Source organism: Corylus avellana, chromosome 3, assembly GCF_965113065.1.
Source record: "Corylus avellana chromosome 3, dhCorAvel1.hap1.2, whole genome shotgun sequence".
Taxonomy (NCBI): Eukaryota; Viridiplantae; Streptophyta; class Magnoliopsida; order Fagales; family Betulaceae; genus Corylus; species Corylus avellana.
This window is the reverse complement of record NC_142492.1, coordinates 4,042,927-4,062,115: the sequence shown is the minus strand read 5'-3', so window position 1 is coordinate 4,062,115 and position 19,189 is coordinate 4,042,927. Positions and strand designations below refer to the sequence as shown.

The 19,189-nt window shown below is 35.6% G+C and overlaps 1 protein-coding gene across 1 annotated transcript; it reads left to right on the top strand.

The window, feature by feature from the left end:
* The first annotated feature begins 3,572 nt into the window (after window positions 1–3,572).
* On the top strand, window positions 3,573–19,098 carry ATM2 (myosin 2). The gene is made up of 25 exons (XM_059585264.2): window positions 3,573–3,854; window positions 4,186–4,719; window positions 5,632–5,733; window positions 5,836–5,979; window positions 6,076–6,226; window positions 6,346–6,373; window positions 6,535–6,703; window positions 6,854–6,917; window positions 7,054–7,067; window positions 7,150–7,234; window positions 7,955–8,058; window positions 8,163–8,301; window positions 9,065–9,183; window positions 9,275–9,427; window positions 9,514–9,603; window positions 11,377–11,454; window positions 11,832–11,990; window positions 13,189–13,392; window positions 13,636–13,841; window positions 13,935–14,070; window positions 15,636–15,765; window positions 16,574–16,684; window positions 16,764–16,879; window positions 17,706–17,915; window positions 18,165–19,098. Exons 2-25 carry the CDS (start codon window positions 4,252–4,254, stop codon window positions 18,636–18,638), a joined length of 3,654 nt encoding a protein of 1,217 aa, XP_059441247.2. The 5' UTR covers window positions 3,573–3,854; window positions 4,186–4,251; the 3' UTR covers window positions 18,639–19,098.
* The last annotated feature ends 91 nt before the right edge of the window (window positions 19,099–19,189 follow it).

The window sequence follows — 19,189 nt, the reverse complement described above, 5'->3', positions numbered from 1 at the left end:
ATTTTATTCGGGTCTTAATCGGGTGACCCGATTAAGACCCGAACCCGATAAGCCCAAACCCATTACCTGCTAATTTCGTGTCGTATTCGTGTCGGATTCGCGGGTCGTGTCCAAATTGCCGACCCTAATCCTAATACGGGCAGCTCTTCTTGCCGTTGAAACAGCCTCTCTTCTAAAATTAGATGACATCATGTCTTATGATTGGATAGTCATAAAATGTTCTCTCATGTTGCCATAAGACATGCATACACACAAACTACAAACCTTCAATGACTTTTTCCTATACTATTTTTAGTTTATTCTCCAATTATCTCCTCTTCTTCTTCTTCATCTTCTTCTTTCCCCCCCTAATTTTCTAAATATTTGCTTCTTCATTTATCACAAAAAAGGATTGGGTCCAAATTTATTTACAAGTTTTTTCACAAAAAAGAAACCGAAAATGGAATTAGATATGAACAATTTTTTTTTTTAAAAAAAGAACAGTAATCTTTTGCTTTTTCACAACACTTTAGCCAAATCCCACAAAAGAACACCTTTGCCTTATTTATCCAGGTAGCAGTCCCGCGCTTTTTACATAAAACCTCACTTTTACACCGAGGGATGGATTTAAGGGGAGCTGGTGGGGGCCATGGCCCCGAGTAATTATAGAATGTCGACTTGTGTCCTATTAAGAATGATGTGGCTATAAAATTACAATTTGATCAAAATTCAATAATGATCAATCACAAGCTCAATAGTAATTTTAATAGCAACATTATTCTTAATAGGATATAAGTAGAACACCTAAAATTACTCCATGGCCCGGTCAACCTCCAACTCTATAAAAAGGTTTATTAAAAATAGTTTGTTAATTTGTTAGAAAAAATAGTTTTTTTTTTTCTTATTGGGGTCCTTAGATTTTTTCTTTTTACAATCCAGCCCCTTAAAATTGAACTTATAGTTTCGTCCCTGCTTACACCAAAAGAGTATTAAAAACTTTGTATTTTATTATTAAATCAAAAATATTAACAAACCACCAAAAGTATAAAACATTTCTCAAAAAACAAAAAAAAAAACACATAATTAAATGCAAAAAAATATATAAATTCCTAGTAATAAAAAGCTCCCTTAATGAAGGGGTAGTATTGTCCATGGGCTGGTAGTAAATAATAATTCAAAGTTCCCTCCAACTCCAGTATTTACACTGTCACGCTCACCAAATTCCGACTTTTGGATATTCTTGTAGGTCAGAGTCTTAAGTCACAGTCATGATTTAAAATTTCAAAAACATCAGTGCCATCAACAAAACGGAAGGGCCGCTCAGCGACAAAACACATTTTCTTATCCTTCTTGGCACGTCGAAGAAGGTCGCCAGAGCCACTTACTGCCATTTATTTTATGTACTCAATAAGTCAATATTGACCTTATTCCATCGCATATTTACAAACTTGCCAATGGGTACGTAATGCTGCATTAATATGTGACTACTTGGATCTTAGCCATTTTAGGAAAAATAATTACATATATGACTTTAGGTAGTAAGGTTATTGAAGTTTGCCTATTACGACCTGTTTGAAATTGCGTTTAAGGGGTTTAAAAGTATTTTTAACACTCAAAAGGCCCGTTTGAATAAAAAAAATATTTGTTCGGTAAAAAAATACTTTTAAAGGTAAAAAAAAACATAAAAATAACCAAAAAATACGTTTGACAAAAGCTTAAAAATAAAGCTTTTGTCTAAAAGCTCTTTTTAACTTAAAAACTATATTTTTCAAACGCAATATCAAACAGGCTCTACGCCTATGATTGGAAGACGGTAGTGTTTAGCAAGGATCTGGGATTGCCCAATGTCATTCGGGAAGGTAATGCATTGAAAATAGTACTGGCATTATGAAAGGAGGAACAATCATGGAGTAGGCATGCAACTCTGATTGATGATTCAAAGATAATTTTGTATAGCTTTCATTCATGGCAAATATTGTACACAATGAGGGAAGCAAGTATGACAACTCATCTATTGGTAAAAGCAGCTTTCCCTCAATTAGTGGAGAAAATTTGGATGGAAGAATATATTGATTTCCTTCATGTTATTGTATCTTCTGAAAGTTGTACGATTTGATTTTTCATAAATGAAAGAGTAAATTTGTTCTTAACCCAAAAAAAAAAAAAAAAACGTGGTCATAATTTATGAGTGAGGGAAAAATTGAGAGAACTCCTTGATTATCATATAAAATGTAGCATCAAATAGTGATAAGTAGGTTTAGGCTCTAAATGATTAGAGTAATGCTATATACTATACTCATATTTCACGTCAATTTTACTAATGGATTGATATGATAGTGCCCATTAATCATTAGATTAGCCTTTGTTAAAAAATAGAAATAAAAATCTAAAAATTGATGAGCATTGCAATATGGACATAAATTTCCTTCAAACCAATCTTGAGAAAATATCCTCCGACCAATTTAAAATAGCGCCAAATAAATTTCCTTGCAACATTAGCGTAACAGAATAAGAGTGTAGTATATATAGCATTTCTAGAATGATTATTGTTCCCCCACAAAGGTGATGCAAAAAAGGTGGAGATTTCGTATGCATGGAGGCTCCAATAAAAAGATTGATTCCATCTTCTTCTTTTTTTCCATATATATATATATATATGAAGCGATTATTTTCTTTTTAATTGGTCCTCCTCCAATTAAAAAAAAAATAATCTACCATTACATTTGTAGGACGAGATTTGGGTTTCACAAATTCAGTAATGAATTTGCAAGAGTTGAACGTGAAATAGTAATAGGGAAGACCAATATATATATATCAAAAACATGATATCCCTCATCTCACACAATTTCCTTGCCACTTTCCTTTCCTTGAGCTCTCTTTCTTACCTTTCAAGCATAAATTATCAATTGTAGCTTTTCCTTCTTTTCAAGACAGATAATACTTTAATCTTGAAGTAGTCATTTACTTTATTTCCCTATTCTATTATTGTTTTAATGTTTTCTTGTGATAATCGATAATATCAATATGGCCATGCTTGATTACATTCACTACACTTGAAGATATTGAAACATTCCCATAAATGGCTAAATTAACAAACCTACAAAAATACAACTAGCTCTAGTGTAAAAATGAAACCGAGACAAAAGAGGATCAAATTCGTTTCGTAACGCTTTTTAGAGTAATTTTTTGTTTTTTTTTAGCAAAAAAATAACAACATTAACAAACAACTCAAAATATAAAACGCTCTTAACTTATTTTTCACATAAAGAAAAAAAACCTTCTGAAAGAGAAATATTTGTTTTTCATATTTTGTCAATTTTTGTATAAGAGAATTTATAAAAGAGATGAAAAGGAAATAAATCTGTAACAGCTCTCTTAATGAAAAGGCCAAATATGCCATCCAAACAGTATAACACGTGCATCAAATGGATTGGCCACGAGAAAAGTGAAGGGCAATAAAGCAAAAAAAAAAAAATACCAAACTTGTAAATATCTTGAAATAGTGAGGCAAATAGTAGAACTGCTCTTTCCCAATTTACAACGACACTCAGCTTTTCAGGTCCCAACTCCCAAGTGTCTCTGCGTTTTCTTCAATCCGGCGCAGTTTTGGCTCTAGCTTGTTCCCAGAATCCTTTTTTTTGTTTTTAATTTTTTTTTTTCCCGATATTCTTATTACACACAATATTTTTATCCTTATCAGATCCAAACGGTTCTCTCAAGAAAACAATGCTCAACCCCACCTAGTCACCAACCTGAAATATTTGAATTTCTTCAACAAAACCTTAAAGCAAAGCAACGACAACAACGGCAGCAACAAATCTGTCATCCAAGTTAAGCTGCGAATTTTGTTTTCAAAACCCGAGAAGACGAAACAGGCAACAGCTTTTTTCCTTTCATTTCTGTTTTCCATTTCCTTCTTTCTCTCTCTTTCTCTGTCAAAAAGACACGCACACAGAGAGACAAGGTTTGTTTCTCTGAAACAACCTTAACCTCCTTGATTATTTGCGCAAATGCGGTTTCGGAGTTTGTTTTCTGGAGGTGTTTTTTAGAAAGAAAAAAAAAAAAAAAGATACTTAGTTTTTTTTTTTTTCGCAACATTTCCGGCTTGTCATTATTCTTCTTACGGATTTGGACTACCGGAATAGGATTCTTACATTTTGATAATTCCTGTTAGGGTTTTCATGGTTGGTAAATTGGACAACGCAGGGTTTGAATTCGTTCAACTGAGGTGGAAATTGAGCTTTTGAGGCTGAAATTCGAGTGAATTTGGTGATGTTATCGCCGGCGACGATGGCGCGGAGCTCGCTGGAGGAGATGCTGGACTCGCTGCGCCGGAGAGACGAAGTCGAGAAGCCGAAGGACTTGCCGCCGGCACTGCCGGCTCGGCCGACGTCGAGGGCTCGGCTGCCCTCGGCGCGCCGCTCTTTGCCAAACAACTTCAGGGTCAGCGGTGATGGTGGCGGCGGCGATGGCGGTTCACCTCCTTCGTGTGAGTTTAACGGGAAAGAGGAGGGAAAGAGGAAAGTGAGCGAGTTGGGTTTCAAGAGAGGGAGCTTCGGGAGCAAGAAGATGAAGAAAGATCAGAATGTGGAGTCGCCATATGCTGTGGAGTCGGAGGAGAGCAAAAATGAGCGAACGGAGGGTTCGGATTCAGATCATGGCTCTGCGGCGCCGAGTGCTTCGCCGCGGAAGATAAGGGAATTGGATTGGGATGACAACATTGGTTATTTCATCAAGAAGGTAACGGAGAAGGAAAATAGTGAGAATAATATGTTTGCTTCAGATTGATTCTTTGTTGTTCTGTTAGTCTTGTTAAGGTTTGTTGATTGACAATCTCGTAATGATTAGAGTATTTTGCCGTATAACTAATTGCAAGCATCCGTACATCTTGGGGTCTTAGACTAGAGAGAGTGATCAAGAAGGTGTGGAATTTTGTCATTACCACTCTTGGTAAGAGGTGTTAATTGAAGTACTGAAAGTAGTTGGAGTATTTGATTGTACAGTTAATTGCAAGAACAGAGCTGCTTTTTTTTATTCTGCATGCTGTTCAGATAATAAGTTTACGGGACTTAGTCTAGAAAGAGAGATGAAGAAATTGTGGAGTTTTCGATGTGATTAATAATGGGTGGGTGGGTGTTGGTGGTCAAATCCCTCAGCTCTCTTTTGCCCATTAGTTGTGATTAATAATGGGTGGATTGATTGCCCAGAGGGGAGGCTAATTCCAACCCCTCAACTCCCTTTTTTCCGTTAGTAAAAACTTGTATCAGATGGAAGATCCATTTTAGGTATGTGATTTTGTTTTGATGGATTGGTTACGACACCTAGGGCACTAAAAGATACATTTGGATGTGATAAATATACAAATTAGAAGTCAAAACATGATTGAAATGTTGTCAGGAGGCCAGATTTTCTTACTTTCGAAGTGAACCATCCATTTGATGTTCTGGAACAGCACTGATCTTCTGGCCTCCCTTACTTTCGAAGTGAACCATCCATTTAATGTTCTGGAACAGCACTGATCTTGTTCCCATACCGGTTGAAAATTTAGCAATGAATTAGTTTTCTGTGAATTGTACCAGTGGTCTAATTTGCTAGTGTTGATGTATTGTTTCTGAAATGTACATAGACATTGAATGTAAATTTTCCTACCAGAAACTTCGTGTTTGGAGTTGGCTCCCAAGTAGGCAGTGGGAGTCAGGAACGATAAAATCAACTTCAGGGGAGGAAGCTCTTGTTTTACTGTCCAATGGAAATGTAAGTTTCTTAACCTTTGGCCATTTCTGAATTCTGTTTAAACAATCTTAAGTACTTTAGTCGGTGGGTTGTACTTGCACTTAGGTTGTGTGATTACTATAGGTTATGAAAGTGCCCACAGGAGAGCTCTTACCTGCAAACCCAGATATACTGGATGGTGTAGATGATCTTATACAGCTTAGTTATTTGAACGAGCCATCAGTACTTTACAATCTCCAGTGCAGATATTCTCAGGATAAAATCTATGTAAGTATGATATGGTCCTCTTGCTCATGCTTGCAAGTCAGAGTCATATCTCCTTTTTCACTCTCCTTTGACAGTTTTTATGTTTCCTTTCTGTAGAGTAAAGCAGGTCCAGTTTTGATTGCAGTTAATCCCTTCAAGGATGTACAGATATATGGAAAAGATTTTGTCACAGCTTACAGGAAGAAAGTAATGGACAATCCTCATGTTTATGCTATAGCAGACGCTGCTTATACTGAGATGATGAGAGGTGGGAAAATCCATATGTTTTCTTATGTGAAGAAAGAAAGTGAAACATTTTGATTCTCTTTTGCCCACGTGTAAATTCTTTCTCAAGCCTTTTCTTTTTGCTATAATTTTATTTTGCAGATGAAGTAAATCAATCCATAATCATAAGGTTAGAATGTCTTCAATTAAGTTTCCTTTTAACTAGGAGCTCGGTTATGATCATTTCTTTAGTGTTCTTTAAGTTATGTTCTGCAACATTGGCCTTTGAGCTCATTTTGGAGATTTATTGGTAGTTAGCACACAGAATCATCTTTTAGTTTTTTCTTGCAGTGGGGAAAGCGGAGCTGGGAAAACTGAGACAGCTAAAATTGCAATGCAATATTTGACTGCCCTTGGTGGTGGCAGTTGCGGGATAGAGTATGAAATCCTTCAGACAAACTGTATACTGGAAGCATTTGGGAATGCAAAAACATCGAGGAATGACAACTCTAGCCGATTTGTGAGTTCCTTTCTTTCTTTTCTTCATTGCAGAACGTACTCAGTTTTATCATGCTCTATAGCTTAAAAGTTTTTGTTTGGTGTTGAATATTAAAATTTTGCAATTTATAAAGTGAAGTCTATAGTTTACACATGTTCTAATTTTGCGCAGGGGAAGTTGATTGAAATTCATTTTAGTTCACTGGGGAAGATATGTGGTGCTAAGATACAAACCTGTAAGGAGTTTGAATTTGAATAAATTGTTCTAATATACTATTTTGTGATGCATATTAATCGAGATAACTGACTTGATTGCTGTTTCAACCTCATGCTATGTCAAATGTCAATTTTACCTGCGATAATTGTGGACAGTTTTGTCAGAAAAGGTAAATTGTTGCCCCATCTGAAGTGCTGTGAACTTTTATATCATCTTGTTTTACTTCTGAAATCATGTACATCTCTGAGCAGTCGAGAGTGGTTCAACTGGTCAATGGCGAGAGGTCATACCACATCTTCTACCAACTTTGTGCTGGTGCTCCTTCAGTTCTTAAAGGTTGGACTTTCATTTTTAATCATTCCACACAATTTTCTCAAAGTAGAATTCTCATTTTGGCTGATTCTCATCCTTTCAGTATCCATAATTGTTACTCCATTGTGACAACATTGGCTATATATGTCGTGACATTGTAGTCAAGGCCCTGAACCTTTCGTATGCTTTTATGTGTTCTTTTGGTGGGAAATTTAGGTTTTCCAATCTTTATGAAATCATCACAGGATAGCCTTTAGACTTTCTCTGCTTCTACAGTTACTCTTGCCATATGGCATGCCAAGGATTTTCTAAATGTTACAGACTACACTGAAAATTGAAGATTTCTCAAAATAGCTAGACCTTAGGACTGAGTGATCCTCTTTGTGGGGCAACTCGAATGTTCATTTTGCTCTCCTTGTGAGTGGCCATTTTTATTGGAAGCGTTGAGTATAGTTCTCTCAGCTTTCCTGATTGTTTCTCTCTACTAGCCTCATCTGTTAAATATAGTGATGATCAGCAACCAGCCACAGTGCCCTCTCAATATTTGGAATCTCTTAAAATGTTGTTCATATTCATTTATAACTCTTAAGTCTTAAGACAAGAATTTTTTTTTTCTATTTTATAAAGTTACAACCAGCCGCGGTACCCTCCTCAATATTCTAATATGCTCATAATTTATTTAAACGAGATAGTAGAGAACTTATTCTCTTGATGCTTGGAATTAATTTTTGTTTTTCTTTGTAGAGAGACTGAATCTAAGAATTGCAAGTGAGTACAATTATCTTAATCAGAGTGATTGCTTGGCAATTCATGGTGTTGATGATGCTAGGAAATTTCATAAGCTCATTGTAAGTTTACATATAGTTGTTTCTGTCACCATTCTGGTTCATATACCCTTCTTCCTTTTATTTCTGTCTCCTATTATCCTTATTGTTGTTTCTTGTTTCTCCAGGAAGCCCTAGACATTCTTCGAATCAGCAAAGAAGATCAAGAACATACATTTGCAATGCTTGCTGCAGTGTTATGGCTGGGGAACATATCATTTGAAGTAATTGACAATGAAAATCATGTAGAGGTGTTGGCTAATGAAGGTAAGTTTTATGTGTTTGGCTTCATGACTTTCTTGATGGATGTCTTGCACCTGATGCTGTTTGTATGTTGGTAGTGCTGATGGCATAAATACTTGGTGCTAGTTGTAACCATCTAGAATTATTTTAATTAGTCATAAACTGATGTTTATAATCGTTTTTTTTAGAGGTTTAGAACTACATGGTGATATTTTGAGCTCTGGTAAAATGTTTGATACATATATGTGGAGAGATTTTGATTACTGTGTCAATAGCAGGTCATCCATCCCCAGAAGAGAGTGTGTGTGTAAATTTTTTGGTTGATACAGTTGGCCAATAGGGAAGTTTTTTAAAGTAATGGAAACGTAAATTTGAGAACCGGTAGGCTGCTAGAAATGTTGTGAGAATTGGTGTCTATGCCTGTGAGCTTATTTTTTAATAAAAGATATCTTCTTATGCTGGCAAATATGATCAGAAGGATCATATAATAGGTTCCTTGGCTTCTGCCTTCTATCCCAAGTGTCATAGTTGAGTAGTAACTCATACATTGAAAGAGATAAGAAGTTAGTGAAACTTTGATATAGCAACTAATGCCGCCCCCCTCTCTCTTTCCTTGCGTCCTCTATTTGTTCCTATGAGTACTGTTTACTGTCATGGTATTTTATCTAGAACTTTATTTAGGCTGTCTGCTTTTTCTGCGTACTGGCAAATTATACGTATATTCTTTAAAGACTTTATTATATCGACTTACTTTGAAGTGACTTCTACTAACTTTTCCTTCTCTCAGCTGTAACCAATGCTGCCAGGCTGATTGGTTGCAGTTCCCAGGAACTAGTGATAGCTTTATCTACCCATAAAATCCAAGCCGGCAAGGATACTATTGCTAAAAGATTGACATTGCAGCAGGTCTGTTTAGCGTTCTGTCCCTCTATTCTAAGCAGCTCTCAAATGCACTCTTTTGGGGTTACATGAATTTTTTCCCCCTTCTGAAATTCAGGCAATTGACACAAGAGATGCATTGGCAAAATTTATATATGCGAGCATTTTTGACTGGCTTGTAGAACAAATCAATAAGTCGCTTGAAGTAGGCAAACGATGTACTGGGAGATCTATAAGTATCCTTGATATATATGGTTTTGAGTCATTTCAGGTATATGCTTTGTCTTCATCTATATAGTGATTTTTTAGTGCACTCTTGTTGCATATTTGATGGTGATATCATCTCCTCATTTTCAGAGGAATGGCTTTGAACAATTTTGTATAAATTATGCAAATGAGAGGCTGCAACAACATTTCAACCGGCATCTATTTAAACTTGAGCAGGAGGTGAGCGTCTCAAATGCAATGTGACCTTTCAATTTATATACAATGTATTTTTTTAACAAGTCATTCTTTAATAAAATGATGCATAGAAGAATCACAATTATATGTCTTGTCATGTATATGTAAACCTATTCTCTAAGTGGCTTTTGCATATTTACAGTGTGTTTGGGAGTTTGGGACTTATAAAGGAAAGGAAAGGAATGAATTATGAGGGAGTAGAATAGATAAGAAAGGTTTGAGATGTTCTTCGTTTGTTTGGATACTTAAGACTAAAGAAATAAATGTAAAGGAAAAAATTATGTACTTTGACTATTATTCCCTTCTCTGTTACCATGTCTTTTATCAGTTGAGGAGGGAAAGCGAGATTTCATACCAATTATGAAGGGAATGGAGTATATCTCCTACTTTTGGGTGGAATGCAAATGGAATCCAGCATTCGATTCCACCAATTTCTTTCCTTTAAGATTCACTCCCTTATGGGGAATTCCATCAATCCTTTCATTTCCACTCCACCGGTTTGACCAATGCAAGCTTGCTGATAGAGACATCTTTGATAAATTATTGCTCACTCTAAAACATGAATGAATCAAGGGTGTGGGCATTTCAAAGAGGCTATCTGGAAAGTTATTCCTTTGATCTTGATGTAGAACATTTGGTGAAAGGAATTGGCGCTACTTTGAAGACTACTAGATCCTGCTTTCTTTAAAACCCACTTTTTTGAGATCCCTCTTAGTTTGGGCTGTATTCTCTGTTTCTTCATTCTCCTTTTTGAATATTTTAGATCTTGTTAACTTTTTAGATAGACACCTTTAGTGTGGTTGTCTCTCTTGTTTACTTTCATGTGTGAGGGCTTTACCTATATTCTTTTCAATAAATTATTACTTATATATAAAAAAAAATCTGACGGTCCATGGTGCATTAGCATTAGGATATGCTTTTCACAACATAGATGTAGGAATTGTGGTTGACACTTGTACAACTCTATAACCATACTATAATTCAGCCTGTACTTCTCCAAATGAAACCATCGCACAGTTGTTCTCTTGTATGATTACTCACTAGAAGAATATCTGGTTGTGCCTCCTACATAGAAAATCCCTTGCTGTAGATATAAATAAGAGAACTGTTTACTTTTCACTGCCCACTAGTTGCATTGCATTTGGCTGTGACAATAGTTAGAAGATCTTTGTAAGTGTTGCAAAGTGGGAGCTGCAAGGCAGTAGAGAATGAAAATTGCTAATCTAATCAGTCCCTTCTGTTTGATTTTAATTCTTTTGGACTAGGATCATATGCTCTATATGCTCATATAAACTGTTGTTGAGGATTCTAGATGCTGACCTGCGAGCCAAATTTAAGCTTTATGTAATTAAAGGAAAATGTACTTGAAGACATTCTGCAAAGAGATGGGGGTTCTGTAGTGTTTCTTGTCAGACCAATTGGTTTTGCAAAACCAGAATTTTTTTTTAGTTTTTAAATTTATCTGTTTTGACACACTTTCATTGGGTGTATCTTCTGTTTCACTGATTCAATAGAACTTTCCAATTATCAACATATGACATGGTTCTTATGAATAGCAAAGGGATGAGGGTTCTGTAGTGTTTCTGGTCAGACCAATTGGTTTTGCAAAACCAGAAATTTTTTTAGTTTTTAAACTTATCTGTTTTGACACACTTTCATTGGGTGTATCTTCTGTTTCACTGATTCAATAGAACTTTCCAATTGTCAACATATGACATGGTTCTTATGAATAGCAATGTCACAATTTCCTTGTTTCAGGACTATGAATTGGATGGGGTTGATTGGACAAAAGTTGATTTTGAAGACAATCAGGAGTGCTTGGATGTCTTTGAGAAGGTATTTCTATGGTTCAACATTATCATTCACGTGCTACCTTTTATTCAGGAGATGATTGGAATCTCTTGCACAAAGTTCTTTGATTTGACTTTGTTTTGTATACTTTATTTTTGGAGTGTGGGCCTTTCTTACACCTTTTGGTGTGTGTGTGTGTGTTTTTTTTATGAAAAAAATGAAAAAGCTTTTGCTTGCATTCATTTATATACTCTGCTATATAGTATGTTATTTTTATGATAGCTTCCAGGAAATTTTGCTCTCAGGTGCTCATGATGGATGCAGTTCTCATTTCTTTAGATTTGTTTGTTCTCACATTAAACCAGAGTATTTTCCCTTGGTAGTTGGATCACTCACTCTTTGTTGTCCGGTGGATTGTGCAGAAGCCTTTAGGTCTACTATCGTTGTTGGATGAGGAATCAAATTTTCCCAAGGCCACTGATCTGACATTCGCTAGTAAGCTTAAGCAGCACTTGAATTCTAATTCTTGCTTTAAAGGAGAAAGAGGCAGGGCTTTTGGTATACGTCACTATGCCGGAGAGGTTAGTTATAGCTCAGTTTGCAAGGAGCTTTCAATATTATGTTTTCATTTGATTTCAAATTGACTATTGAAATTGTACAAGTGAAATTTGTGACTGTCATGACTCATCGGACTTTGTGCTTATTGTACAATAGCAGAGATGAAAGTAGTGTCAGAAAAAAATAAAAATTGGTCCACACAAAAAAATAAAAAAGAGATGAAAGTGGTGTGTATAAAAAAAGTTTAATATCATCTACTTAAGAGAACTTATTTATGAGGGTGTTTGGCAACCATAGAACTGTTTCTAGTTCTGAACAACACAAAAGTAAATACTAGCTCAGCTTTGACCTGGCTTCAATTTATATTCAGTTTATCTGAACCCCATGGTAGTCATGTTTGGCTTTTTATGGAAATATGTTCCACTACTTTTAGTATTCGTAAATAGAGATTAAGTACTAATTTTATATTTTACAAAATTGACCAAATTTTACATACTTAAAATTGATTATACTTTTCATGTCTGGCCCAGTTTTGTGGTTTGCCAAACAAATCTCCTTCCATTTCTTTCTTTTGTCGCTCTCTTCTTAGCAACATCTTGTAACCAAATATCACTCAGATATTTGGACACAGTTACTCTGGCAGCTTCCAATCTATAAACTAGCCATATAGCTTTAAGATTCATTTAAGAAGTCAGCATATTGCCTTTTTTTTTTCTTTTTTCTGAGCAGTCAGCATATTGCTTTATTGTCACAATCTCTAACTTAGTATCATGATGGACCAATATTTATCATACATGCTGAAACTTTCAAAAAGATTTTCTAGAATTTTCCATTCCACTTTGATCCTGACAATGAATATTAAGGCGTACATTTGAATCTACAATAGCACTGTCTTTTCTAATCCAGATATAAATATTATGTAGTTTTTCCAGAGATGATGTTGAAAATTTGAGTTCAATAGTTGGTAGTAAATGATGATATGATATAGGGAGCATGGATAATGGTGTGTTTGGCTAGATCTTCCTAATTTTTTTTCGCGTTGCATAGTTTTATAGCTACAAGGAAAACTAGAGCTTTCTTAAATAGTCAAGTCATGCAAGATTATGAACCACTTTTTATTTTTTTATTTTTTTTTATAAATAAGTAAATGCAAGATAGCAAACCATGAAAGTCATTTTTCACAATATGTTTATGGCTTCGCTAACATCTGGATTTTTTTAGGTCCTATATGATACAAATGGTTTCCTGGAAAAGAACAGAGATCGACTGCACTCTGATTCCATCCAACTCCTCTCATCATGCAGTTGCCAACTGCTACAGTTATTTGCGTCCAAAATGCTTGGCCAATCCCAGAAACAAGCAAACCCTATGTGCCAAATAGGTGCGTTGGACCCCCCAAAGCAGAGCGTTGGTACAAAGTTTAAGGTAATATGCTTGTTACCTTCTTATCATTTGAATATATAAATAGATGTTGCGTACTTAAAAGCAGAAGCTGAAATGATGGAATTTACGGCAGTGGCATGTGACTATATGAGATGATTTTGGTGTTCCGCTTTGTTCTGAAAATTGCAATATTTTTAGAAGTATGAAGAGTACAAGATAGTACTTGGAGATGTAGCTGAAGTTTTTTTTTTGCAAGATCTCAAGAAATGTCTTGGATTCTTGTAGGGTCAATTGTTCAAACTAATGCACCAGCTGGAGAACACCACGCCTCACTTCATTCGCTGCATAAAGCCAAACAGCAGGCAGCTTCCTGGCTTATATGAAGAGGACCTTGTCTTACAACAGCTCAGGTGTTGTGGCGTGTTGGAGGTTGTTAGAATTTCCAGATCTGGATATCCTACTAGAATGACTCATCAAGAGTTTGCAGGAAGGTAGAGGGTTTATTAGTTATTTAATGGTTCTTTACTTCTCTTTTTGAAAAACAGATGTTGAATTAATTCTTCTTATGTGCCGATATTATTCAGGTACGGTTTCCTACTTTCAGAGACCATTGTATCTCAGGATCCATTAAGTATATCAGTTGCGGTGCTGAAGCAATTCAATGTCCTCCCTGAGATGTATCAAGTTGGTTATACCAAACTTTTTCTCAGAATGGGGCAGGTAATTTCCTATATAGATATATATGTGTGTGTGTGTAATACTATATATATATATATATATAGATGGATCGATAGAGTAATTCTATTCATCACCCCCTAAAGCCTATGTAGTGTGGCCCCCTCAAACCAAAAAACCAATCTCCATGTACCAAATGCTATAGAGAAACCATGCCTCATAGGCTTTTGGGGGATGGAGGGTGATATATATATATATATATATATATATATATATATATATATATATATATATATATATATAAAACACACGTCTTTGTTCTGGACAATGCAAGACTCTAGAAAGTTTTAACTTTATGTTTGTAATCTATTAAAGGTAGGTCTTCCTGTCCTGCGTGAATGAGAATGATTAGATTAATTAATTGGATTCATATCTAGCATGGGCAAGTAATTCCCATGCTGTCTTTTCCAAAAGAAAAAAAGGAGAAAAAAAATTAGGTTTGGAAGGCTTTACAAACAAATTGCAAGAGAAAGCCATATTCACTTTATGTCTATGAATGGTGAGAATAATTTGTGAAGACTCGTTATTGGCATTGTCCATAGGAGTGGTGATATATTGTACAATTTACAAGTGCTTTCACTAACCATGTCAGTCAGAATGATTTGCCATAGTTTTCTACAGAAATTACCAAGAATCTTTTCATCGTCCCATCAGTTAAAATCAAACACCCATAAAGATGTAAATCAAGCTCTAAAAGGTTTTCTTAATTTGTCATATTACTGCATTTGTTTTTATTTTCTGTTTAGATTTTTATTTTTTATTTTTTATTTTTTATTTATTTTATTTATTATTATTTTATTATTTTTATTATTTTTTATTATTATTTTTTTTTTATAAGTAATCGCCAACTATTATTAAAAGCATAAGGCGCCTCTAGGTACACAGGAGGTATACAAACGGAAACACCTAACTAGAAGTAGCAAAAAGAACAAGAAAATTACTATAACTAATTGTCAAAGGAGACACATAAACAGCTGTCCATGGATACAAATTTTTTTAGAAATTCGTACCAAAACATGTGTAACAGTGCCCACAAATTCTTAACTAGCTAGAACAGTCCTCGAAAAGAGCTGAAACAAAGAATATTTTTCCTAAATGTTTTATATGGTCTCCGAAAATAATTAAACACTGTACTACTATTCTGATTCCTTCACACTGAAACTTACCTTCTATGTGCAGTACTTGTGCTTGGAGTTGTATGGATATTGCCCCATTATTCAGTTGACTTATGGGACCCTGAGTATAAAGGATGTCAATGAAAGGAAAATGAATCAGGAGAAAAAAAGGTCGAAAGGTCGAATAGGAAAAGAAAACAAGATAAAAACAAAAAAACAGTATTGGAGGGGTCATTGCTGAGTTGACCTGATACTTTACTATGGAATGAAAGCAATTTTAACATTCGACTGAAAGGGTGTTCTGTCAATTGAATTAAATCTTGATACTTTGGAAGATTTTTGAACTAAACTGTCGAGTTCTGAAACTGTGATTGTTCTCTTTTTGATGAGTTTATTTTCTTTAATGGTTTTTCTGATGCTATTAATGGTTTATAGATTGGTGCGTTGGAGAATGCGAGAAATCAAGTTTTGCAAGGTATACTTGGTGTTCAGAAATGTTTCCGTGGTCTCCAAGCTCGCCATTTCTTCCACGAGCTTCAGGAAGGAGTGATGACATTACAATCATGTAATGCATGCATATCCATGCCTTTTAAATTGGTTTTTTTTTTTTTTTTTATTAGTAATGTCAATGTATTAAAAAGTGCAAGGGGCGCAACCCATGTACACAGGAAGTATACAAAAGAGCCCACAAATACAAGCTTTAAACTGAAAATGACGTACATAAATCTAGAAATTCCGCAAGCGTTGAAACTTGTGAATACTACAACACTCTCCATGAGAAAAGTGTTTAGAGCACCCTTTTCTTCAATCCTTTTAAATTGTTTCATTTAATGCATTTCTTTGCTTGTTCTATAATCTTGTTCATGTTAAAATTATTCTGCAGTTTCGAGGACTCGTCTAGGAATATTGAGGACCTTCTACACTTTTTCTTGTACACCCTTTTCACTTGGACCACTAGTTGGCTAGCGCCCTTAGTGACCAGCTTCCCTGACTTCATTTTTATGTTCTCTTCTTCTTTTTCTCCCTCTTAATCGCTCTCTTGTATACTCCCTGTGTACTAGGGTTGCACCCCTCTGCGCTTTGATAATATATCTTTACTTATAAAAAAAAAAATTATTCTGCAGTTTTTCTCTGTCATATGCAATTTGGATATTTCTATAAAAGAAATGCTGCTTTATACATTTTAGAGTCTCTTCAGGACTGTAGTTTTCTAGGTCTCACAGGTGTTTATGCTGTAAAGTGCCTAAAACACTTGAATTGGTGGCTTAAATTCTGAATTAGTTTTAGGCGGTCTGTTGATTCTTTTGGATCTTCAGAAGCTTCTTTTTTCAAGCGTTTAAAAATGTTTGATTAAATTGATGGAACCAATGCAGTTGTTCGTGGTGAAATTACGAGAAGGAAGTATAATGATAGGATAAAGTGGTGCACAACTAGTGCTTCTGAAACCCTTAATGAAATGCAAGCGGCTGTGCATTTACAATCTGGTAAAAGTTATTTTGTTCATTGCTTTTGTGGTGGTTCAATTGCATACAGTTTTCTTATTGTTCATTTAAATAATTGTAGTAATCCGTGGATGGCTTGTTCGGAGGCATGTCAATGGCATGCATAATTTGAGAAAGTTACATCCTGAGAATGCAAAATCTAAACGGAGGCCAAGCAGGAAGATTTCAGAAATGAAGGTACTCTCTCTGACACTTATCTGCTTGCAAGAATTTTTACTATGTTTTGGTCCTGGCGCTGTAGTTATTATGTAGTTATAGAAAATATTATTTCATGAAGTGGTGTTTTCCTTTGTATCTCTCCCCTTAGTCCATGAAATTTTGCTGGAGTTTTGGAGCTATAAAATTCTCATGATGCAGAAGTTTTCAAATATGCTTGAAACCAAATTTATAAATTAGATTTAGTTTTCCCAATATTCAATAGTTTCCCTAAGAAGCTTGTTTATCTGAAAAAAATTGATTTGACAAATTTTTATTTGTTCAACCCTAAAAAACTGTAGAAACATTGCTGAAGAGTCGAAATACTTCCATAGCTTTATAATCCATTATAAATGGCATATGTCAAACAACTTCCTGCATGGCCTAGACTGCCACTGGGGCCTTTTGCCTCAGCTTGCATTGGCCAATGGCCACTACCAAACTGTATTGTTAGCACATAGAGAATGCTGCACAATCAATATGCATTTTGAGATTCACCAATGAAAGGAATGCAACTAGGGGAGCACATCCTAGGGTTGGCCTAGTAGTAAGTACATCGGATGAAGGCATAGACTGCACATCCTAGGTTCGAATCCCACTAATCTCAAATGTGGGGCTTATTTAATATGCGGGTCATGCGGGTGGGTTTGTATATCTGGGGTTTACCTACCTACCTTGTACACGATGAGAGGTTGGGTTGTTGTAGTTCTTTGTTACCCAAAAGAAAGGCAAAGTATGTTTTCTTTTTATATTTTCTGAAAGTTTTGTCAACCTGGATGACTAAAAAGGTCACTTTCTTTGTGAGCAGGATATACCGCAAGAGGTTCAGGTTCTGCCTCCAGTTTTGGCAGAGCTTCAAATGCAGGTTCTTAAGGCACAAGCAACTCTAGAACAAAAGGAAGAGGAAAATTCTGCACTGAGGGAGCAACTACAGCAGTCTGAGACAAGGTGGTCAGAATATGAAGCAAAGATGAAATCAATGGAGGAGATTTGGCAGAAGCAGATGGCATCTTTGCAAGTGAGTTTGCATGTTCATACATAAGTTGAACTACAAAAGATGTTACATATATGTCATAGAAGTTAACAAAACTAAAATGTGCCTGAAGGCGATCAAAGAACCAAAAAAAAAAAGAGAGATGGTAACAAATCAATAAAAGCTACTGTGCTTCTCTTTAATTTTTTTTTCGTGTTCATAACATGAGAGCTGCACCCTTACTAATTGAATTACTCAGATGCCTGGGAGTTTTTAATGGTAATTGCGATGCAGATGAGTCTTGCTGCAGCCAGGAAGAGCCTATCTGCTGACAATGCTGCAAGTCAACCTGGAAAACTTGATGCTTCTTCAACGCCTCAGTATTATGACTCAGAGGATAACACGTCCTTGGGATCTCGAACTCCTGGTGCAAGCACACCCTTAAAATCCTCTGGTACCAATCACGAAGTTGGAGCAGGGCGAGACACTAATGGTACTTTGAATGCAGTCAGCAATCTGGTAAAGGAATTTGAGCAGCATAGACAGGCTTTTGACAACGGTGCCAGAGCTATTGTTGAGGTCAAATCAGGGCACTCAGGTTCTCTTGTAAATTCTGATGATGAACTTCGGAAACTTAAACTCAGTTTTGAAGTATGGAAAAAAGAATTCAAAATTAGGTTACGAGAGGCAAAGGCAAAGCTTCATAAACTTGGGCGTTCTGAAGGTCGTTATAAATGGTGGGGAAAGCTAAGCGCAAGAGTGTCATAATATTCTCGTTCTAGATCATCCCTGGTGAAGTGTGTACAGATGGAGATAACTCAAAGACTGATGATGGAGAAAGAAATGGTATCAAAATACTGCCTCCTTACTTTTGAAGGAGTTGTTTTATTGCCTATATCTAGGGGGTGTTCCCATAGTGAGGCAGTGAAGGGAGAGAAATTGTATATCTACCAATTTTTGTTACTTGGTAGAAGTGTTCATAAGCCTGTGCATAATAGCCAAATAGGGATTTGTTGAGAGAACTTGGCCCTTTAAAATTCTCCATTCAGTAGTTAGTGTATTTGTGTATAATCTGTTGTCAATGTTGTAATTTTTGAGAATATTTAGAACTGAAGATATGGAAGGAAAGTGTTCATATCACCTATCCTTCTGCATGAAATGCTTTTGGTAAGGTAAACTATTTGGTCATGGGATCTAAGTACATAAATATATTACTTTTATTGTGCAGTCCATCTTTCTCTTCTTAGTACACTTTGCCTAAACCCTTAAAGGATGGAGTGTTTCCTGGCTTGGTCTTCTTATCTAGGGTTTTGTAATTT

Excerpts from the sequence above, each read along its gene's own strand:
- ATM2 (XM_059585264.2), top strand. The coding sequence starts at position 4,252 with ATGTTATCGCCGGCGACGATGGCGCGGAGCTCGCTGGAGGAGATGCTG. Across the intron at positions 4,720-5,631 it reads TTGGTTATTTCATCAAGAAG|AAACTTCGTGTTTGGAGTTG; the intron begins GTAACGGAGAAG and ends TTTTCCTACCAG. Across the intron at positions 13,842-13,934 it reads CATCAAGAGTTTGCAGGAAG|GTACGGTTTCCTACTTTCAG; the intron begins GTAGAGGGTTTA and ends GATATTATTCAG.